General features: G+C 41.8%; 1 protein-coding gene across 2 annotated transcripts in view; it reads left to right on the plus strand.

The window, feature by feature from the left end:
- The window catches only part of vps37d (VPS37D subunit of ESCRT-I), a 30,343-nt gene extending 7,620 nt beyond the window's left edge, over positions 1-22,723 (plus strand). Inside the window, exons 2-4 of one of the 2 annotated variants that reach the window (XM_037749195.1) lie at positions 211-382; positions 14,642-14,724; positions 21,198-22,723. In XM_037749195.1, the coding sequence (XP_037605123.1) occupies positions 211-382; positions 14,642-14,724; positions 21,198-21,731 (789 nt within the window). In that variant the 3' untranslated portion in view covers positions 21,732-22,723. The remainder of the gene's footprint in view (positions 1-210; positions 383-14,641; positions 14,725-21,197) is intronic. The other variant, XM_037749196.1, reaches the window with a different exon arrangement.
- Positions 22,724-22,935: the final 212 nt, after the last annotated feature.

The raw sequence follows: 22,935 nt of genomic DNA on the forward strand, positions 1-22,935 counted from the left end.
TAAACAGAGCGATGAAAATGCACGCCTTCCAGGGGAAACTGCAGATTGAAATGATGCACTTCAAAAGAAAAGCCTAATCCACATGTATGTTAAAGGGATTTATAATGTCCTTTATATAATTTAGGGCAACAACATACTCACTACTACACAGCTGTACCTCATGTATGATAGACTAATCTGACATTTTGTTAACTTTGTACTTCTGTTCAGTTTCAGGAGCTCCAAGTGGACAGGGAGATGCTGCAGGCGACCAATCGGAGCTTGGCCGAGGAGAGCCTCGCCCGACGACCCCGCCTCTGTAACGGCAAACTCCAACTGGCGGAGAAATACCGGGAGCTGTCCAACCTGGCAACCACATGCTGGGAAAAACAGAGTCGGCTTGGTGAGTTTGACCCGCTGCTGATGAGACAAAGAGGAGGGGTGCTGGGGGTGGGGGGTGTATTTCTGGTTTCATACAGGACGCCAGTGAACGAGACATAAGTCAAGAGGAGTGTGGTTGTGATGACAAGGTCACTGGTTCAGATTCCAGGACTGGATGGGTAAATATGGCCTCGCTAAGTGAGAGTGGAGCTGCTTCCTAAAAGGACCTTTTTCTATATGACCTTGTTGTAGTCCTTATTTAGTTAAACAGCCACAGACCTCTCATAAGGTTTTATGTAGACGTCAGTGAAAATAAACCGAAAGAAGAAAAGCTGAAGATTGTGTCCTAACCACTGAAGGTCAAAACTAATTATACATGATATCCCACAGTGGCTCCTCATTGTCTTACCTTGTAATTGCAGACGTACCGCGTTTACTGCGCGCTTTGAGACATAGAAAGCAAAATGCAATCACTTTTGACTCGCTGTGACACTCCGGCTGGTTGCAGAGAATACGGGACGTTACACATCAGAGTACAGAGAAGCTTCAGAGCGTCAGTGAGACGAGCCTTCAACCGCTCAGCGAAAAGCCTCAGCGTGACTGCAGTTCTTGGTCATGGGAACGAAATGGAGCATATCAAATGCCAGCAGGAAGCTTGCAGCAGTTGTCAAGGAATTTGCGGGGTGAAAGGGGCCTTGTCTTTGTTTAGGCAAGTCATGCTTTTGACGGGGCGGCTATGGGGCAGCACCAGAGGATGTCTTCTTAAGCCTCAGCCCTAAATTTTAAGCCTCATGGGCGAGCTTTAGAAATTCTTCCCAGTGTACAGAGCCAAGCCGAGAGCAGGTGATAAAATAAATCCTGCTGCATTAATTTCCAGAGGTAATGTCAACTGCTACTTGTTTATGACTGTTAGCTTTTATGGAGCAGTTCTTGGTTTGCCGTAATGAAGAGACGTTGCCAGGTTTTGCGCTACGGCCTCAGCTGCCGGCCTGTGATGGAAGTTGGGTGGAATGTTAAACTTCCTGTCGATGTGTGCGAGCAGATGCTTTCCCACCTCCCCAGCAGAGCAGGATGGGTGGGGGTCTGTCCTTCCTCCGCAAAACATCTGATTCTCATTCGCTGCAACAAAGGAGGAGGGAAAAAAGAAAGGATGAATGATGAGGGCCTTGTTCTGAGGCGAGTGATCACAGCAGAGACAAACTGTGGAGTGGATCAAGGCAGACAGCTGTATTGTTTAATACATCCTGCTGGTTGGTGGATGGGGATCTGTGACCAGAGAAAGCTGGCAGTGTGTGGTGTGGTTGTGGTCCCAAGGTGGAGTTGAGACCTTGAGTGTTTCAGACAGTTTCTCACAACTATTATTGGCATCTGCTTCTCTCTGCTGCTAGCCTAGTTGCTAATCATCGGCTCTGACTTCTAAACTTTTGAGATAAAAGGTCCCCTTCACACACACAGAGTTGACCCTGTTTTTTAAATGGCGGGTCTATTATTTGGGGTTTTACGGCTGTCAATCGATTTAAATATTTAATCGCGATTAATCGCGTGATTGTCCGTGATTAATCATGATTAATCGCACATTTTTTATCTGTTCAAAATGTACCTTAAAGGCAGATTTGTCAAGTATTTAATACTCTTATCAACATGGGAGTGGACACATATGCAAATATATGTATATATTTATTATTGGAAATCAATTAACAACACAAAACAATGACAAATATTGTCCAGAAACCCTCACAGGTACTGCATTCAGCATAAACAAATATGCTCAAATCATAACGTGGCAAACTGCAGCCCAACAGGCAACAACAGCCGTCAGTGTGTCAGTGTGCTGACTTGACTATGACTTGCCCCAAACTGCATGTGATTATCATAAAGTGGGCATGTCTGTAAAGGGAAGACTCGTGGGTACCCATAGAACCCATTTTCATTCACATATATTGAGGTCAGAAGTCAAAGGTCCCCTTTGAAAATGGCCATGACAGTTTTTCCTAACAAAAAATGAGCGCAAGTTTGAAACGTTCGAAGGGCTTTAAGTGCCTAAACCTAACCATAAAAACAATGCTTTAGAATAGATGCTATTGTATGGAAGATGCAAGAGAGTAAGGTTGTCAGTGAACGTTTTGCAGATGTGTTATGTGTGAACATTTTGTCACTTCTTTAAAAAGTAGCTTTCAAAAAATCACTCTGAGATAAAAAGCAACATTAGGTATGTATTTATTTTTCCTGAGGCCTATTTTTTTTAAAAATATTAATGGGGTCAAATGTTGACAGTCTCGGATCACTGGGAGATATTTTTAGCACAGCCACAGAGCTATTTAAAACATCAGCACACTGTCAGATTATGGTGTCACTAACTGTGAATCAAAGAGTGAGAGATTCTTTCTAGATTTAGCAGTTATACAGTTAGAAGTCCATATTAAAAACAGTTAACAGTACTAATATTTCAGGTGTCAGCTGCAGCTGCAGGCAACCAGAACGCACAACATAGAGTAACTGATATTTGTTTTTAGCTAGAGATATGTCCACGATCATGTGCACCATGTGTCAGTGGTGTTTGCTGTATTCACATTCCCATGTGGCCACTTTCCCTGCATGTTGAAGTGGTGTGTATGGGGCTGTTGTAAGGACGATACTCCGTATATAAAGAGTGTGGATCATGGTTTCTTTATTTTTAAAGATAAGATAAGATCAGGACACTTGAAATAGCACCATTAACACCATTTATCAGCTATGTTTTCATTAGTTTAGTCGAACCGTTGTAGGCAGACTGCGGCGGATCATTTGTTGCCATGGAATGTTTTCAGCTTTTTGACTTCTCTAGTCTACTGATTACATGTTACATTCCTTCTTTTATTTCCTCTAATCCATGTGTCAACCCATGTTTTACATTTAAAATGTGCAGACATGGCTTTTTGTGACAAAAAAATACATGAAATATAACATCAAATTGAGCTTTTACCCAGGCGACCACACAGTAAATCCTCCACCAACCCACTCGTTTAGAGGTCAACATCTGAACCTCCCCTTACAGGACTGGACTTGCTGAGTCTTATTTTCATACTTGTATTTGTGATGTTGGGTGCGGTCATCAGAATGGGATTGTTTGTTGCCATTGTACCAGAACTAAGTGAATGTGAACCTTGGGACGAGGCTTTTATACTCCCTTCCTCTTGGAGCCCAGCTGACTGGAGAACAAAGATGGAGAAGCAGCTGGTGTCTAGTAACCTTTTTGTTTGGGACTTTCCATATTCAGATTTGAATAAAAGCATTATACTCAAGTCGCTTGTGGGTTCGAAGGATGTAAAAGATCTGAATGTTTCTTTGTGTCTCGTAACTTTGCTGTACATATTTTAGATATTTATGGGCTGTCAGGTCAGATTCACTTTTGCTGAGGGTGTTACTCTCAGTCTGTAGCAGTTACGTAAAAGCTGTCAGACAAAGCCCAGGGGCAAACTTCCTGTCTACCAGCTCAAATACCCGGGGGGTTGATACCCGGTAGAGACACTCTCGGCTTGGTTGTTCGTTCCAACATAATTGGCTGTTTGCAGGTGGGAAGCTGGCGAGGATTCACACTGTTGTTGCCGCGAGGGATGAGTGATTTATATCTTTTATCTTGTTTCGACATTATTTGAATCAGGTAACAATGCAGTTGCTTGTTGTTGTTGATCCTCCCTGTGTTCCTCAGATAAAAGTCAAACCTCTGAATAGTAAAATTGATCATTTGAGCTCACGTTATTTCATTAGCAAAAACATTACTCTTTTAGTCACTTACAACAGCTAGACAGTCTATTTACTCCGATGGGGAACTGAAGCCGTTGTCTGTGCTCTCGCCAAAGCAACCAGACCATTGGAAAAGAAACAGCAATTTTCCTTGCAGAACACGGGGGTTGCTGGTCTACCGCTGCCTTGGTCGGTTAGTTTGTTTGTGTTATTGTGTGACTTTGTTTAGTTTGGATTCAGTTGTGTTCTGCAAGGTAAAATTACTGTTTTTTCAAAGGAGTCTGGTGGCTTTAAAGAGAGCATAGATGCATACAACAGCTTCAGTTCTCTGTCGGAGAGGGCTGTCTGACTGCAAGGTAAAGCAGTGAAAATATTCTAAATATAGCGTATACTTAAACTGATTTTTTAGGTGTTTAAAATCCATTTTGCTGCCGCCCCCGTCCACAGCAGTACATTGCTTTGCTCCTGTGCTGGTACTCCTGTCTGTTTCTCCAGACTCCATCTACTGTAGGTAATACACTGACTATGGGTAAGAACCTCATACAACCACACGTCAAAACACCTGAACTATCCCTTTAATCTAACATTAGCTGGAGAGGACGAGCTGTTTCACGAGCCACAAATCCTGGAGGTCCAGATTTCACAGTATCCCTCTTCGACAAAACCATCTTTGGCTGAGTGTAAATAGTTCAGACACCAGCGTGCAGAGAACATATTAACCAAACACCTCACGGGGTCAATGTCAATTAGCTACAGCTGAGTTAATTTGCCAGGCACGGTTGTTGTCGTCATTATTGTGGGATGTTAGAGGCTACAAGAAAATATTAAAAACAGGGCTGTCTATTGATTAAAATTAATTGCACATTTTTTATTTGTTCAGAATGTACCTTAAAGGGAAATTTGTCAAGTATTTAATACTCTTATCAACATGGGAGTGGGCAAATATGCTGCTTTATGCAAATGTATGTATGTATAAATTAACAACACATAACAATGACAAATATTGTCCAGAAACCCTCACAGGTACTACAGGTACTGCATTTAGCCTGGCCATGCCAGTTTTTCCTCGCCAAAATTTAGCGTAAGTTTGGAGCGTTATTTAACGTCCTTCGCGACAAGCTAGTGTGACATGATTGGTACCGATGGATTCCTTAGGTTTTCTAGTTTCATATGGTACCACTATCTTCACTTTTCAAATTTCAACTTCAAAAATGAGCCCGCAACAACCTCCGAAAGATCGATTGCATTAAAGAAAGTAGCGGCAATGACGGCCCTAGTTAAAAGTTGACGGTGTGTTTTCAGAGTTTGATTGGAGCCACTTTGTGAAATATGGCTCGATAGAATAAACCTAAGTTATGTCTACAGGTTTGGTTACCAAATGCGACAATTATCACCGGTGAAATCCACAGTTGCCGACTCAAACTGTCACACGACAGCTTGTTAAGACACTATTAATCATGTAAGTTGCAATTAAAATCCAGGGTCTTGCCATTTTAACGCCTTCACTCTTTCAAATCACAATTTTAATATAAAAGCAATTAATCATCCAGTCATAGTTGCTGCACTAATGCTTTCCTATACTGTACCTACACAGTGGGGATGTAATTTGGGGGGGATAGCCCTCCCCTAAACAACAATAGAGTTAGCAGTGACGTGGAAGAAAGTGTACAGAGACTTTGGTTTTCCATTTGGGAATAAAGACAGCGAGAAATCCTTGAAATAGATATAAATATAAAGCTGTCAGAAGAGCTCTTCCACTTGTAGAAACATGGATTCTGGCATAGGACTGTCTGTCTTTAAGCCAGCATTAATCCCATGAGCTGCATTGACCATGACTGAACAGGCCAGGAAAGATCATCAAGCCGCAACTCAAACAACAGAGTGTACGGAAAAAAGATGTCATGATGCTGATTACACTGTTTGATTGACAGGATACAGGAGCAGATGGTGGAAAAAATAGATATTGTTAAGATAACGTGATTACACGTGTTATTTCTCCCAGTAGAGCGTAGCGGCATTCAGCTCAGTTTCATGAATGAACTTGAAAATAGCAGTTTGTTTCACAGGGAGCTGTGAAGCTGTTATCACACCCGCGTTGGATGTAACACAAAGCCTCTCAGGTTGTCGTGCTCCGACGCCGTGTCAGCAGAGGACAAACATGAGGCTGTAGTGCTGCAGGGGTGTAATTCACTGCTGACTCGCTGGCTAATTTTCAAGCCTCTGATACATCCATGCCCTGCAAGGCCCCATCTGTAATACCATGACCTATTTGTGTATAATCAGCAGCAGAAGGCCTGCCCGGCATGTTAAACTGCATTTATTCACTTGGTTTCTCATAACCATTCAGTACGGTGGAGTTAGCAGCTTTTTGTGTTCATTATTATCGACCGATGGCTCCATCAGTCAGTCGCATTGATATATAGCAGCCTTTGACCGGAGATGATGCGAGTGGCAGGTCAGGCATGAAACGTGGAAATGTGTTGTGCTTAAAGGCATGAATGGACGCTGTAAGAAAAGCCATTGTGCACTGATATTTTACTGACATTTCTGTTCATTTTTCACATATCAGTCCACTTCCTGATTTGCATTTTACCAGACCTTCATTCATTTTTACACAAGCTTGCAAAAGTCTCTCTCTCTCATGTCAGAATTGTCTCCATGATAAATGAGCAGCTCCACTTTCTTGTGATTGATTTGCACGAAAAACGTCATTGAACTTTGAGCTGCAATAATAGATCAATGCCTAAAATGTAAATAAACTAGGGCTGTCAATCGATAAAAATATTTAATTGCGATTAATTACAAATGAATCACACATTTTTATCTGTTCAAAATGTACATTAAAGGGAGATTTGTAAGGTATTTAATACTCTTATCAACATGGGAGTGAGTATGTATTTATTATTGGAAATCAATTAACTAGGTGCTGACTTGAATATGACTTGCCCCAAACTGCATGTGATTATCATAAAGTGGGCATGTCTGTAAAGGGGAGACTCGTGGGTACCCATAGAACCCATTTACATTCACATATCTGGAGGTCAGAAGTCAAGGGACCCCTTTGAAAATGGCCATGCCAGTTTCCCTCACCAAAATTTAGCGTAACTTTGGAGCGTTATTTAACCTCCTTCACGAAAAGCTGGTATGACATGGTTGGTACCAATGGATTCATTAGGTTTTTCTAGTTTCATATGATACCAGTATCTTCACTCTAGCTTTAAAACTGAGCCCGCTGCAACCTCCGGAAGATTAATTGCGTTAATGCGGTAAAAAAAATCAGTGGCGTTAAAACGAATTTGCGAACTTTGACAGCCCTAACTTTGACCAAAATTTTAATGTTTCGTATTTGAATACATAAGGAACACCACTAGGAAGCTACAGAATGATATAAAAATCTAAAACAAAACAAAATAGTGGACCGGCCCTTTAAGTGAAACACTCTCCAACCAGTAGATGTGTTAAATTAGGCATCAAAACATAAGTAATGTGATTAAAGCAGAAATGTCTGCATTGATTTATAAATTAGTGATTCTTACCGTATCTGTTGTCCACAGCTGACTATAGTTTCTCTTTCATTAGTTCATTAAACCCCTGCAGCCATCTGACACAACAGATAATGTTGACAAGTCTGCAGCTTCTGATTTTAGAAGTGCAGCGTCACACTGTGGTGCCATTACACACAACCGTCCAGCTGTGTTTACCTTCATTACATGACTTGCAAATGACACCAAACTGCCACAGAATAATAACTACACACACCTCTGCACACACCAGACTGGTCTACTATTATAACTCGGCATCCTGTCTGTTTATGTGGAAGACATCGGATTAGTGAAGCTCAGTGTTTTATTCTTGAAATGCATCACGGTGCAAATGCTGTTGTACCACATCAGTTACGACGAGAAAGACCGTAGAGTTATGACTGAAATAGCATTGTTTGATGCGATCATATAAACTGCTTCAACAAACAGTTTTTCCCATCGTCATCATTCTACTAATTAAACATCTGCCTCTGGCTGCAGATTTGTGGAGCTGTGTGTTCACATCGTGCTGCTCTGTACCTTAGGGTTAGGGTTAGAATTTTTCGTAATTTTTATTAATTAATTTAACATGCTATAGTGCTGCTAACATGTAAACTAACATGCCTCAGTTATATAACATATTATAGTTAAATGCTATTTTTTAATCAGGGTTCTAAGTGTTCTCATTCCTTTAAAGCTGAAGTCGGCGAGATTGGAGCAAATATGATTTAAAAAAAGTTATTTTTATAAAACGGTCGCTATATCGTGACAGTAGTACATGAAACAGGTAACCTGAAAAAAATCATGTTCCTCTGTGTCCTCCGGTGCTCCTAACGGCATCTGCAAGATTTCACAGACCGGAGGAAAACAAGCAGTAAGAGCTGATCTGAGGTCTGCTGTCGGGCTGCCGTCTATGAGAGTTGGCCGTCAACACTTGTGAACTCCGACCAAACGGTCAAACTAGGCCGCATTGATCAAATACGAATCAATATTCTGTTACGTTAATGCCTATTTCTCGCCTCAAATGTCTTCAGAATCATCTTGTAGTGCACGGTTTAGCTGTAAAATTAGATAGTTTTGTGACTCCGCTGCCATTGTGAAATCTGGTGAAGGAACGTCAAGTTCTGGTCACATGACCGAAGCACAGCCAATAGGAACGCTCTCTCAATGAAATGACCTGTGATTGGTCAAAGTCTCCCGTCACGGGCTAGATTTTCTAAAGTCTGAAAACAGAGCCGTGAGGAGGAGCAGAAGTCTAGTTATCTCTCAGAATACTTGAATTACAATATGCTGAAAGGTTATTATGGAATTTTTGCCCAATGATGCCAAAAATATACTGACTACTGTCACTTTAAGGGTCATTGTAACTGAAACATAATAATAATACTACTAATAATAAATAATAGTGTAATACTGGATACCGGGAAACAGTGATATTTTCTGAGATGGTTATCGTACCATGAAAATCTCCTTCCATTACAACCCTAAATACCTCACCAGTGATGTAACTGGCAGAGTCTGTATTTATTTATCACCACACCCTCCGATCTAGACTCCACTTCAGCCGGCCCTTTTACACTTAGTGCTACATGAACTAAAGTAGCTGTACTTCACGCTTGCGTGATTAAAATAGAGCTCTGTGACTTCTGTGTGCCTTTGTTGTCTCGACGCAACGAATTGTACAAATGTAGATAGCAGTTCACACTTTCACAGTCTCTCCCCGGAGGCCTTCATAGTGTTGCACTCTGTTGTACGCATGAAAAGTGACAGAAGTTGAAGCCCTGCTTACTTTCACACGTCTGCAGACCTTCTGGCCAGCCGCTAAGTGTGATTGCTGGATTGCCTGTTTCAGAAAGTTTACTGAGGCCTTACGTCCACCTCAGCATCCTATCATGATATTAAACAAACCCTCACCTTTGATGGTATTTATCAGAAGCAGTATTAGGCGAATTAGAGAATGCTTTTAGGGACCTAATCACAGCAGAAACACAAGTGATTATAAGAAGTTGCAGAGCCTCTTTATCCTCTATCTGCCATCTGAGCCAGGTGAACTATTCCTGTACTCCATCTGAGAGTAGCCTGGAGGTCTCCGCTAACTTTAGCATGTAACATTAACATGTTGACATCAGCTGTTTGCCAAGAGGTTGCTGCTCGGCCCACACAGCGACGGTAACTGTCACATCGATCAGTGTTTCCTACATAACAAGTCCTCCAAGAACACCATGTATTAATGCTGACTCTTAAACCTGACCTCTCTGGACATCTTGACAGTCGGGGCTCGAGGCGTACTGGTGCCTGACAGCCGATCAGATTATTTTGTTGTGGGAACAGGCTCTTCAACTTTTAATGACTCCCGTCCTGTCGAAGCCCAACAACATGATTTTTGAAACGTGTTTGATTTGTTTGGTCCGGTCTGGAGTACGGGGCTGGGACTGACATATGAGATCAATGGAGGTTTAGCTCAAAGGGAAAAAGAAAGAAAATGATCCAGAAATATTTTAAAAATATATATATTTTACATAAGAGGATATATCTAGCCCCTCTAATGTAAATATTGGCACTGCAACTAATGATTATTATCTATTAATCGGTCTGCTATGTTTTGTAAAAATGCTGGAAAATAGAGAAAACTGACCATCACCATTTCCCAGAGCCAGATAGGGACTGTGTTGCTGATAAAGACAATTTCTTCAGTAGCAAGTTCTTCCAGCACAAACGTTACAAGCAGAAAATGTCAAAACCTGAACAAATATACCAAAACTATCTGCCTGGATAGATGCCAAACGAGGTTAAGTGGGAAAATATGTTTTCAAAATATGTTTTCCATAGTTTCTACTGTGTGAACTGACCCTTTTAACAGCGGGGTTAAAGTGAGGCCATGTCAGTTGGTCCATATGTCCATCTGTCTGTCCATCCCTCTGTTCACCCGTCTGTTCCCAGAATAGTTGTGGTTTATTTAGCGCCTTCATCGAGTCAGAAGTTTCCCCTGATGAACACTCTGGTCCTCAATAAAGTATCTCAATTTATGCATGAAATAAGCTGCAGATATCATTGTCCCCAGTGGAAAAATAATCTGTCAGTATGTTGTTTGTTCCATCTGAAACGTTTTCTTTTGTGGCTTGTAATAAACATTAAGGCTTCAAGGAGCCACCAGGGACTTCACACTTTTAGCCTTGTTAAAATAAGATACAATGTGATCCCTCAACAAACAACTATTTTCTTGATTAATCTATTAATAATTTGGGACCTGACATGTTAAACAAAAGTGAAAAATGACAGTCACAACATCTCAAAGAGACTCCTAAGGACACGTCAGGTCATCAAATTGCGTGTTTTGTCCGACCATCATCGAAGATATTCCTCTTACAGTAACAGAAAACAGAAAATGATCACATTGGAGAAGTACTTAAAACAAAATAGTTGATAATCGACAATAGTTGATGTCTGTAATAATAACTTGCTAAAGTTTATTGTTGAAATCTGAATGCAAACACGAACAGTGAGACGATCGGACAGTTTGTTAATAAACCGGCAGGTTAGAGAAACTTATTTGGGAGAGAAAACAAACAGGAACGATAAAATTATTACCAAAATTGTCTTTTTTAAACATCCATCACAGTTTACAGACTGAGTGTCCGCTCCATGTGAAAGCGATGGATGTAACCCTTTAACGTGTAATGCTGCTGCTTTCATTTTCAACAGTCGCACCGGCATTTTCCCATAAATGTTACGAGGTCTTGAGGTACAGATTTCCCTGAATATCGATCCCTCCGCTCCCGTTCACACACGAGCCCATGCAGGAAATGTTCCTGAACATTTCAAGGACAGACTGCATGTGTGAAAGGCTCCAGCCAGCAGTGTGTGTGACTCCTCCTCATCGTCTCATGTTTGCTCCCAGACGAAACATGGTGCTCCATCATCGACACCATTCACTTGTGAGTGCAGCTCTATACTGTAGGCTTAGCTGGCCTCCAGGTCCCCCCCCCCCCCACCTCCTCAAATGTAGGTCACATACAGCTGCTGTAGGAGTATTTGTTTGCCTGGCTGTCACCTCTCATTACACCCCCATCTCCCCACATCTGCTGTGTGGGGTCATGAGCGAGGCTGCTGCTTAATGCATGCTTCCTCCATGTTCACACAATGATGGCCAGAACGCTGGAATGTAACATGGATTATTAATGCTGAGGCGACGGCGTTAGAGAGCAGAACGTACTGTGAGGTTTGTTGAAGCCGAAATGTTATAATAATAATAATAAATTGGACTTATATAGCGCCTTTCAAGAAACCCAAGGACGCTTGGCACACAAAATCATACTAATAAATCAAACCGAGGAAAAACTGTAGCCAGGAAATTCAATGTCTTCTGTTTTTTGTCTTCTTCTTTTTATCACCTTTAAAGATCTATGTGACCGATTCGGCTGCCAAGGTGCATTACTTCAGTGACGAGCATTTAAAGAGAAACCTGAATTACAACCGCCTGCACACAATGTCCATTCTCTATCTGTAGAGATTTCCCCCAGAGGCTCGGAGTCATTAGAGTCATTACTGTGACCTTTCTTTGCCCCTCAGTCTCCAGTGAACCCAGTTAGATACGTGGGGGGTTAGCAAGACTGTCGCAGCATCTCTTGGAGGGACAAGACACACTTTGCAGTCAGCTGGGTCAAGCCTGTTCATAATGACGACCGACCGTGATCCCCAGGAGGTGAACACATGCTGTGTACGAGCTGCACTCACATACATATTTATCAAGCGGGCTGAGGCCGTTTCTCCCTGTTTCTGTTCGTCGTCACTTAGGCATGGCGTTAGCGGGGCTCCCTGTGTGTATGCAAGTGTAAATTTTGTTTTGTTATGATTAAATAAGTAAATCCCAAGCTGGTCCTCGATTTGAGCCCCGTTTTTTTAAGATGAGATAAGAGTCTTTATCGATCCCCAGAGGTGGAATTTGGTTGTTGCAGCAGCACAAGGACAGAGATAAGTAGCTGAATAAAGAAAGTAAAAAATAGATAATAGATAGGGCTGCCCGCTCTTGGTTGTTTTGGTCTTGGTTGTTATTTTTTTATGCTTTTTTCATGCTTATTTCGAAGAAACTTGTGTGAATCTTTGTTCATCTTTACTGAGCTATGACTCAGAGAAGGATTGCATTTTTTGGCGTAGTTTGACAAAGTACATTAAGCTCAGTTTCGACCACAGGAACTTTCCTCTAGGACTAGGAACCTTTTGAAGAACTCATTGTGTTTCCACCACAGAGACATTGGTCAGGGGGTAGTACTTTCTGAAAGTAGAGAAACTTTCGAACACACACTGCGCCACTGCTTCAACTCAGGTACCGCTTCATTCATAAAACAAGGAAGTACTCTACTAGTATCGATTTTAGGACGAGGGGAGAGCATTTCTCTTAGTTTCATAACCTTGAAAGTAAAGTTAGGCTCTGCTGTCGGCTTCCCAACTCATTTTAAAAGAGACAGAGAGGAATAGAGAGATGGCGAGGGTGAGCGGTAACGTTAGAAGAGGGAGATGTAGTGCGGCGGTGCTGTGAATGAGAGAAAGAAAAGTTATTTTCTGAATGTTTCACGGTGGTGACGTTCTAAAGCATAAATAACAATTAAACACTCAACAGATGATTTACTGTGGAGACGGACGCTACTCAATTAGTATATGCAGCAGTAAACGTCGTCGCACTGAGACAAAATCGTTTTTTAGATGAAACAAGCAGACACACGGAACTGCAGGCTGCAGAGAGTGTTTACCGCTGTGACCAGCCCTGTGAGCAGCCCTCGTCTCATGTCATGTTGATTTTTCATACGTCAGCAGACTAATTTGTCTAATATTCCCAGGTCTTTAGACCACGGTGGAAATGCAGACAACAGTGGGCTGAAGGAACCTTTTAGTTCCTTCTTTAGTGATCAAAAAGTCCCAGGAACATTTGGTGGAAACTCGGCTTTAATTGCCTCCTTGAGCTTCAACTCTCCATCACAGTATGAAATCCTCTGCTTATTAGCTTTATTAGCTTTATTAGCTTTATTAGGAGTAGAGAGATGACAGGAAATGAAAATGTTGTGGTTCATGGTCGGGACCTTAACCCCGAGGCCACCAGGCCACCCAATCTTAAATCTCTTAAGATTTCCATCAACAGCAAAGGTTTGTTTTAATTTAACATAAGTCATGTCCTTAAGAAATATTAGATAAATAACATTTATTAATATATTTCAAGGCTCTGGGGATTTCCTTCATTTTCTTTTTTTCAACTTCGGTCACATTTTGTAGTTTTGACGACCGTTCCTATCAGTAATAACAACATGGTACTGGTTTTAAATAAACCTCCAGGTTAGGTAAATTCATATGGAAGAGAAAACAAAGGTGGAAATGTCGTCGCGAGCACCCATCACTGAGCATTCAGTATTCATCAGTGTCCCCTGATAGTTTGCTGACCTAATGCATCACAATGACATCGTGTCACTGCTTGCTTTATCCTGATTTAATGTTGACATAAGCTGCTTTGAATGTTCTGTGGCATATTATACTTGATGTGGTTTTCTGAGCTGCTTGCCTCGATCTTTGTCTTAAGGCGCCTTGCATTTTTTATTATATTGACATGAACATAAATAATTCAAACATGGTATTTGTGTGTGAACATGAATCTCTCAGGCGTTCTTGTTGAAGTAGGGAGCATGGAGGACTGATTGTTTGTTGAAGTTTTATAGATTTATTGACTGCAAACTGGTGCATCTTAGAAAGTAATGTGAGTAGATGGCAAAAATGAGACTCCGAAATGGGTTTCGTGGTCAAACCAAACTAAGACCAGCTTCCCAAAATAGCTAAAAGTTTAATATCTGCAACCCTTGTTTTCCCTTTTTTCTGGCCAACAACTGTCCACCCCATCACCGCCATCTCCTCGTCAGCACATACCCTCAAGGCTCTTTTGTGATTTGGAAAATAATTTTCTCTGCTGCGGTTTCTTGGTTACTGGATTTTTCTTCTAGCTCAGACCTCATCTTCCTCCCTCCGCATGCATCACTGATGTTTCTTTGTCGTTGCAGAGCCTCACGTCGAGAAGCACAGCCTGCAGACGGCGCAGAACCTCCTGCAGGAAGAGGTGGCGCGTGCTGAGGAGCATTCAGAGGTAACAAAAACACAGCCAAATTGCTTCTACAATGGAGCTCTTTTTTCTCTCCTCTGGTTCTTGCTGAGAATCAAACACGTTGTTGCATCACTTTGGCAGCACAGTTGTGGATGGTTTCTGAAAAGCCTGCAGTCTAGCAGCCCACCCACTTCTGTGCAATCTGATCTCTAAAGACATGAGACACATACATACAGTGAGCGACTAAACCCACTCCCACCATCTGCAGCAATCCCTCCACATACTGTACATGTGTTCTCCAATTCTGCATTCAGGAGGAACCGCTACCTAACTGCCATTCTCTGCATACTAAATGTTCATTTCTCTTGGGCACTAGGCAGCATTAGTTCACAAAATATTGAAGAAGGGCTTAACATTTTTGTCTCAATGAAAGTATTCTTGTGAGTCCATTTTTCTGAAAACCGAGGGAAGAAAACGTGGCCGTGTTTGAGATGGATGTTAACATTTAAAAGGCTGGACAAATGAACAAACCGTATCCCATCCAAGCAGGTCACCGCTCCATCTAAGTAGGACAATAAACAGTGAAAACTGTTCACCCAGTAGGGGTTTGACAGAATAGTTGACCATGAAAACCACAAGTCAACACTATGCATCGTTGTAGACAAATCGCTCCGTTTTTTTCACCAAATGAGCCTTTGTGCTCCCACTCAAATGATAAACATTCATCATATTATAATAAACATTAAATATGATAAACGTGTGTTGATAAATAATGAAAACTGTATTGCTCGCACTAAAAGGGGCTGCGAGGAATCCTCTGGAGGCTGTATTACGAACAGGCTTGCAGCTGGTTACTGCCAGAGAGATGGTGCGTAATGCACGGACACATCAGCCTCAAAACGCTGCCGTTTAGGGAGAGAGGGCCAGCAAAACGTACCGCCTACACTCGCACACTCAGAAGGATGAGGAGAGGAGACGCTGAGCGCAGACAGAGATGTAAAAAAACAATCGTGGACTCATCATGACACATTTTGTTAGAAAACGAACAAACATTTGGGGGTAAACCTTTGAGTGTGGGGCAGAGGAAATGTGTCGCCGCGGGGCGTCTCTGTGACCGCAGACCAAGCCGGTGTGACCGACTGGTTTTAGCACAGTGCAGTATTGTACCGGTGGCAATGTCTCCCGCTACCCCTGCAAGAAGTAGGGAGTAGTTGTTCACTACTAAAACATAGCAGTCATGTACACCCAGTGAGTGCTACAACATAATATGAAAACGTCTTATTAACAATACAAGTACCAGAGTTCAGTTCAAAATTACACCTTTTACAAATCAGTGGGGGGATAGGAAAGGCGCTTTAAGCAGCTACTTTTTAGAAATACAACAGAAAACAAGCAACTCCTCTGTCAGTTTATATTACATGATGAAAATTTGATGTTTACTTTTATTTAAGATTCATTCAAGAACTTTATTGTCATTATACAGGCGTAATGAAATTGCAGTTGCGTCAACCTCAAATGGTGCATTGTGTAAAAAGACTTCACACCTATTTACAAGGAATAAATAAGGCACAAAAGAGATAGAAGATTAGTAATAAATGTCAGCGATTTAGTTATGTGAGTATATTTACATAAATCGCTGTAGCCATACTTTTACTTGTGGAATAAATGTCAAATATGTGATTTACGATATGATAAAAATCTGAAGGATTATATTTTTAAACAGCTTTACAACATCTCCATCAAGTGTCAACATTGTTCAGTTTTGATGCTAAACGATTGTCTGTCAGCGGCGGTTTACTGCTGTGTGTCTCCTGCTGGCTCAGCTGTCAATCAAACACACACACAACATCCCGCTGCCCACTCAGAGACTCCGAGGCTAAAGGAGCATTTCTGATGTTTTCTTTCATTCAGTCACATGAAAATACAAACAATCCACTCAGTTTAGAATAAATGATTCTTGCGGATCCACTTTCAAGATCAAATCATGCATTACCGTTCAAAATGGGGTGCAACGGATCACAAAACAAAAGGGATCAAATATAACTTTTAGAGATACAGATTGCCAATTGTCGAGTAGCCAGATCGGCCGATACAGATCGTTTTTATTGTTGTTTTTAAATCTAAATGTTGTCCTTTTACTTTGTTATTGTCATCTGTAGTGTTTTTTTTGCATAAAAGCACAATTCAAATGATTAGGAAATCCATAACCCTTCCCAAAAACTACATTTTACAAGATTACATTTGAACACATCATGATAACACTATATAGAGACTGAGCAACACAATGTAACTCAATGGATCCTCCGTACTTTAGCTGCTCCGGTGCTGCCAACACTGTGTAAACATAAAGCACATAAAACTAGACTTGAGAAAGGTCCTTGTTGGCATAAAACAGTCTGCATCCTTTATCTTTGTCCTGCATTATGTACACAAAGCTTCAGCTGCAGGATTACAATAATTAATGACAACAATAACACTTCTGTTAACATGATTCATTATTATGTGGTTCTGTTTAAATCCTGCATGTTCTGGCCTTGATCCGGACAGCGAGGCAGATGAAACCCACACTGCTGCTCCGGGCTCAGATTGATCCGCTCGGCATACCTCCCCCACCGATCAATACCGCCATGACTCAGTCATTAGAGCGGCTGTCCCACTGATTGATTAAGCAACACCCAGCACATGACAAACAGCCTCGCTCAGCCTCGGCACATTTGTTTATGTTAATGTTTGGTACGGTTCTGTTGTTTTAAACCTTCGATTTTCTAGATGAATACACTCAGTTTAAAATATATGTATGTCTAACTGAAGCTTTGTGTTTAAAGCAGACCTGATTCAAGACAAAGATATCTCTGTAATGTCTCTTTCTTCTGTGACTATCTCTTCTGATCTCTCTTGTTTGAGATTCAGCCCTCAGAGGGTCGCTGCTCCAGTGAAAAAAACATCTTGATTTCCGTGACGAGAAATGCAGCAGTTTCCAAAACATCTTTCAGAATTCTGAAGTATAATCACAGCAGTGCCACTGTGACCGTGAAAATGTGGGAAGGAAAGCTTGTCTTCCCTTGGCCTCGGTGTCAGAGACAAACATCCCAGCCCTTTGAAGACTCCGGCCAAACAGCTTCTTCTTCTTTTTCTTCTTCTTCTTCTGTTCTTCTGTCGCCTAAAGTCAAACAAGTTCCCTTATTAGGAAGATTCCTCGTCAGGTACCGACATGAAAACAGAAATCTGATGAAGGAAACAAAAGATAATCTTGTTGTTGCTGCTATAAATCACTCACCAGAGGGCTGCCGTGGTTTAAATGACCCCCCAGCCTTTTAAAGCTTGTTTTGACTGTATTTGTGCAGATTTGTGCAGAGCTGAGGGCGCACAGAGCAGACCGGTTTTGGGTTTTGCCTCAAATTCACAGCTTAATTTTCTCTGCTGAAGCTGTCAGATTGCTGCCAAAGTGATGTCTTCTCTTGTCGTGGTTGTCACGCACAAAAAACACCCTTTAGAAAATTGGTTAACTTTGTGTATGGTTTAATAATGAAGGATTCTCTGGAAGAAATCTTGCTGCATTCACCGAGTTTCTCTTATATCCTTAATCTGATAAAGGAAACCAGGTTTTTTTTTTTCTATTAAGCCCCAGACGCACCAAGTCCACATCATGAACTAGAAACAATGAAGGTCGACTGTTGCGTTGCCTCACGTCGCCTTTGTCTTGGCCGACAAGTTGCAATTGAACACACCGCAAAGACTCCAGCCGACGGCCAGTTAGCACGTACGTTCTGCGCCTGCGTGAGAGGAAATAACTTTCCACACCAGCAGGTCGCGGTAATCTGTGTTCGTCATTTAAAAATGGAAATAGGAAGACCGAGGATGGCGGATATACAAGCCGTTGTTATGATACGTACATGAAACAAAGCGGCGTTTGACGACCATTTTCACACCACTCTAACTCACCACTTAGCTTCATTCCAGAAGAACATGGCCAGGTTTGATAAGAGAAAACACGACAAATAAAATAAAGCCAAACTTATCCTTTAATTCTCCTGTTTCAGGACTTTTCAACATTTCCGTATCCAACATTTTGTTTTTCACCAGATTTTTGCCCTCATTAATAGACCCCGTTAGACAGCAGGTCAGTCTGCAGCAGTCAGTCAGTGAGGAGAAACCAGGTCAGAGGGAGAAATCAGGTTACAGACTACACATTTAGATCAGAAACAATCGATCCGTCTATCGACTGAAAAGTCTGTGGCAGCAATTATAATAATCAATGAATCATTTAACACATTTGTTCCAGCAAAAATTAATCATTTGATGATTCCAGCTTCAGAAATGTGAAGATTTGTTTTGCTTTTTTGTGTATTAAACTGGAAATGTTTGAGTTTTGGACAGATGATGGACATTGCAGTGGACGTTTTGTAGACCATTAATCGATTAATTGAGAAAATATTCACCAGAGTAATCGTTAGTTGCAGATGAACATATCATGTCAGTCAGTTTTTTAATTATAATTTTTATGGAGGGGAATTATTATAAAATATTTAAATACAGTTATTCATAAACTTGGTCATAGTTTTGTCCTGAAGTAGCATTTTAATTTAGTCATTGCAGATTTTTCATCTTTGTCAACAAAATAATATCCTTATTAACAACCAATTAATCGTTTATAATTCATCTTCTCCACACACATCTCTTTATTCACAGTAACTAACAAAAGATATCTGTATATCTGCTGGAGAACCCTTCATTATTAGGCCATAAATACAGTTTTGTTTTTTCAATCATTCACTCTGGCAGTACAGTCACAGTATAAATGTGTCAGAGTTTTACAAATAGTAAGCTGGAAACAGACACATTTAGACTTCTAGAGCATGAAATTATCAGAAATACAGTAACGCACAGCTGAGCTGTTTTCTTTCATCCCACCATACTGATCTCACAGCGATACTTTACCTGAACCAAGTCTTTGTCATGCACGTTTGTTTTTGTAAAAACCCTGTTTATGTTTATACGTGACCATGAAATCAGGTTCCACCAGCTGAAATGTGTTCCTCTAATCCCTCACCCCGAATATGGAAACCTCATTTATATGATGTCTAAAGAAAGCAGGTTACTGCAGAAAGCCAACGGCATCTTTTACTATTTAAAGGACAGGTCCATTATTTTGTAGGTGTTTATATCATTCTGTAGCTTCCCTGTGGTGTTCTTTATGTATTCAAATCTAAACATTCTCATTTTGGTCAAAGTACGTATGTTTTAGCATTAAAATGCTATTTTCCCTTTAAGTCCTTCTAAAAACTTTTCCCACGTGACCTGACGTAGGTTTCTGCATCATGACTTTGCTACATGTACGGTATATATACATCCTTATAGTCAGTGTATTAACGTCACATACAGTAACTTAGATGGCGGTCGGCATGCTCCCAGTTTGGAGAAGCAGACAGGAGTACCAGCAGGAAGCTCAGCAATGTACTGCTGTGGACGCCACGTTAGTTTGGATCCGAAAGTCACACAATAACACAAACAAACTAACTGATCGATGCAGCGGTAGACCAGCAACTCCTGTGTTCTGAGAGGTAAAATTAGTGTTTTTGTGAATGGAGTCTGGTGGCTTTGAAGAGAGCGATATAACGGCTTCAGTTCCCCGTTAGAGAGGGCTGTCTGACGGCGAGGTAAAGCGGTGATAATATTTTAAATATAGCGTATACTTAAACTCCACAGCTGCTTTACCTTGCCGTCAGACAGTCCTTTATGATGGGGAACTAAAGCCGTTATATCGCTGTCTTCAAAGCCACCAGACTACATTCACAAAAACAGTAATTTTACCTCTCAGAACACAGGAGCATACATACAACCCCGCTTCAAAAAATCCAAACTAACCCTTTCAGTTATTTCCAAACTTAGCACAGCTAACGTTGACTCAGCTAGTGCTAGCGTTCACATTATTCATAACCTTATTGATTAGCTGACTGTGGTAACCTACGTCACTGCTTTTTGCTAACAGCTGAGAGGGCGTTTCCATTTTTTTTAAAAAGGAAACAGAACACAGATGGACCCAAACTTTAAGTGCATGCAAACACACATAAAGCACTTTATTTATCCCTACTCTTTCCCAGAATGTAATTAAATGACTTCTTTTAAGTCTCAGGCCTGTAAAACTAAATCAGACTTGTCTTTTAAACAATCGCTGTGGTTCATGCAGTGATTACGTCACATATATAACTTCTGTCCTCAATGTTCAGCTTCTTCCATCCTGGGAACACATACAGAGACGGATCACACGGCTTTCATGCGTTGCCAAAAGTAACAGTTGCAGCACATGGACCTTTTGTTAAGCAGTGTAAAACATACTTACAGTGAAATACTGTAGCCGACAAACTGTGCCAGAGTTCATGGGTAAACATCCCAGAGCTAATTAAATCCTCTTTATTCTTGGAGGAGTTTGTTTGAACGCTTCCCCGCGGTCGGACCTCCCTTTGTGTGTTGTCCTGACCGCTCATGTCGGTTTATTTGTCTGCCCCGCTTCACAGGAGCTGCTGGAGAAGTTCATGGAGGGAAACGTGAGCCTGGATGAGTTCCTGGATGAGTTCCAAAGCTCAAGGAAGACGTATCATATCCGCCGGGCTCAGGCGGAGAAGATGCAGGAGGTCGCGCAGGCCAAGCGGCAGCCGAGCAAAAGCAAGAGGGCGGAGGAGAGCAAGGAGGTGAAGAAGGACTCGGAGCTGCCTCAGGAGCCTCAGCGGCCCAACGGCTTCGTAGCGCAGGGACCTCTTAGAGTGTTCCAGGTACGCTACGGCCTCACGCCGGCCATCCTCCTCCCTCATTACCCAGTGTCTCCCCCTGCCTCGGCTCCAGGCCATCCGAGTTGCACCCCCTCACCTGAACCCCAGCTGGGACAGACCCACATCCTCAGCCCCAGCAACCCTCACGGCGGACACGGCCAGCCTGTCGGCCTCAGGGTCATCGGACAGTTGCCGGGCGGCTGGCCGGCTAACGGGCGGCCGGTGAGAATGCAGCAGCTTTACAGGCCGAACCCTCAACAGCCCGAACCGCCGTACCGATAAGCTCGATGAGTGAGGATGAAAAGCCGGTTTGAGAGGTCTTCCGAGACATGGAACCAAACAGTGGCTGTCACAATCATGTAAGCAAAGACTGACCCAGAGACCGGCAGCACTGCAGACGTCCGTTTCTGTTCTCCATCCATGACACACACATGTAACCAGAGCAGAGACAGCGAGACGGCAGGTGACAGGACTCAGAGGGACGACTAGGGATGGGCTCCGATAGCCGGACTCGCTAAGCTCCGACGCTAACGAATCTCTTATCAAACCTCTTATCTCTCATTATTGTCTTTAATTTATACAGAAAACATTTAGGAGAAGCGGCTGATTTGTGTGTTTGCCATTTGAGCAACGTCGCCATTACTGCGATAGCAGAGTGAAGCACAATTACACCGAGAGTGGAGGCAGAGATATTTGAGTTAATCACCCTCCGTCAAGTTATTCTGAAATTAATTATGACACAGATTTGAGGGAAAAATAACATTAACATGCCGCTTCTGTCCGAGTAGCTAATTGAACCCAGCACAAATGACTAAATTTCATGATTTAAAATCATCAAACTTCATTTCTTCCATTGTAAACAAAAGAAATGCATCATTTAATAAAAATCGGAAACATAAGAGAGTTCCGAGCTAACGAGAAATATGAGGGGTGGTTAGCGGCGCACCGTCAGCCTCCCATTAATTGACGGTGCTCAGAATACAATAGATACATGAAGATTTAATAATAATGGAGATTTAGGAGTAGTGTCTTTTGGCTCTAACTAAAGAACTAAATACAGTTAAAAGTTTATCATGTGAGGGATAATGTACAGCGAGCCGGCCTTCAGGGTTATGCAAGACCCCTCAGCATCGCGTTGGGTTGCCGCATCACCCTGTCAGGGTTTATTTCACAACAATGACCCGCTAGCTGTACATTATCCCGCTTATTACACAGCTACTCACTGAAGAAATCAATAATTTAACACAAAATGGTCCTCCGGAGTCCAAGATCAGAACTGCGCCCATAGCAACGGTCTGTTATACATAGCAACGGTCTGCTATAAAGATATAACAGACCGTAGAACGCTGATCAGAATCAAGTATTCAACAAAGCCGTTTAATAATTGTAGATAATCTTTATTTAATTGACATTTAATGACCATATTTTCGATATGTAAACGGTTCTGCAGGATCTACTGGACAGATTTCTTAAGCAAAGGTGCTTA

This window comes from Sebastes umbrosus, chromosome 17 (assembly GCF_015220745.1).
Source record: "Sebastes umbrosus isolate fSebUmb1 chromosome 17, fSebUmb1.pri, whole genome shotgun sequence".
Taxonomy (NCBI): domain Eukaryota; kingdom Metazoa; phylum Chordata; class Actinopteri; order Perciformes; family Sebastidae; genus Sebastes; species Sebastes umbrosus.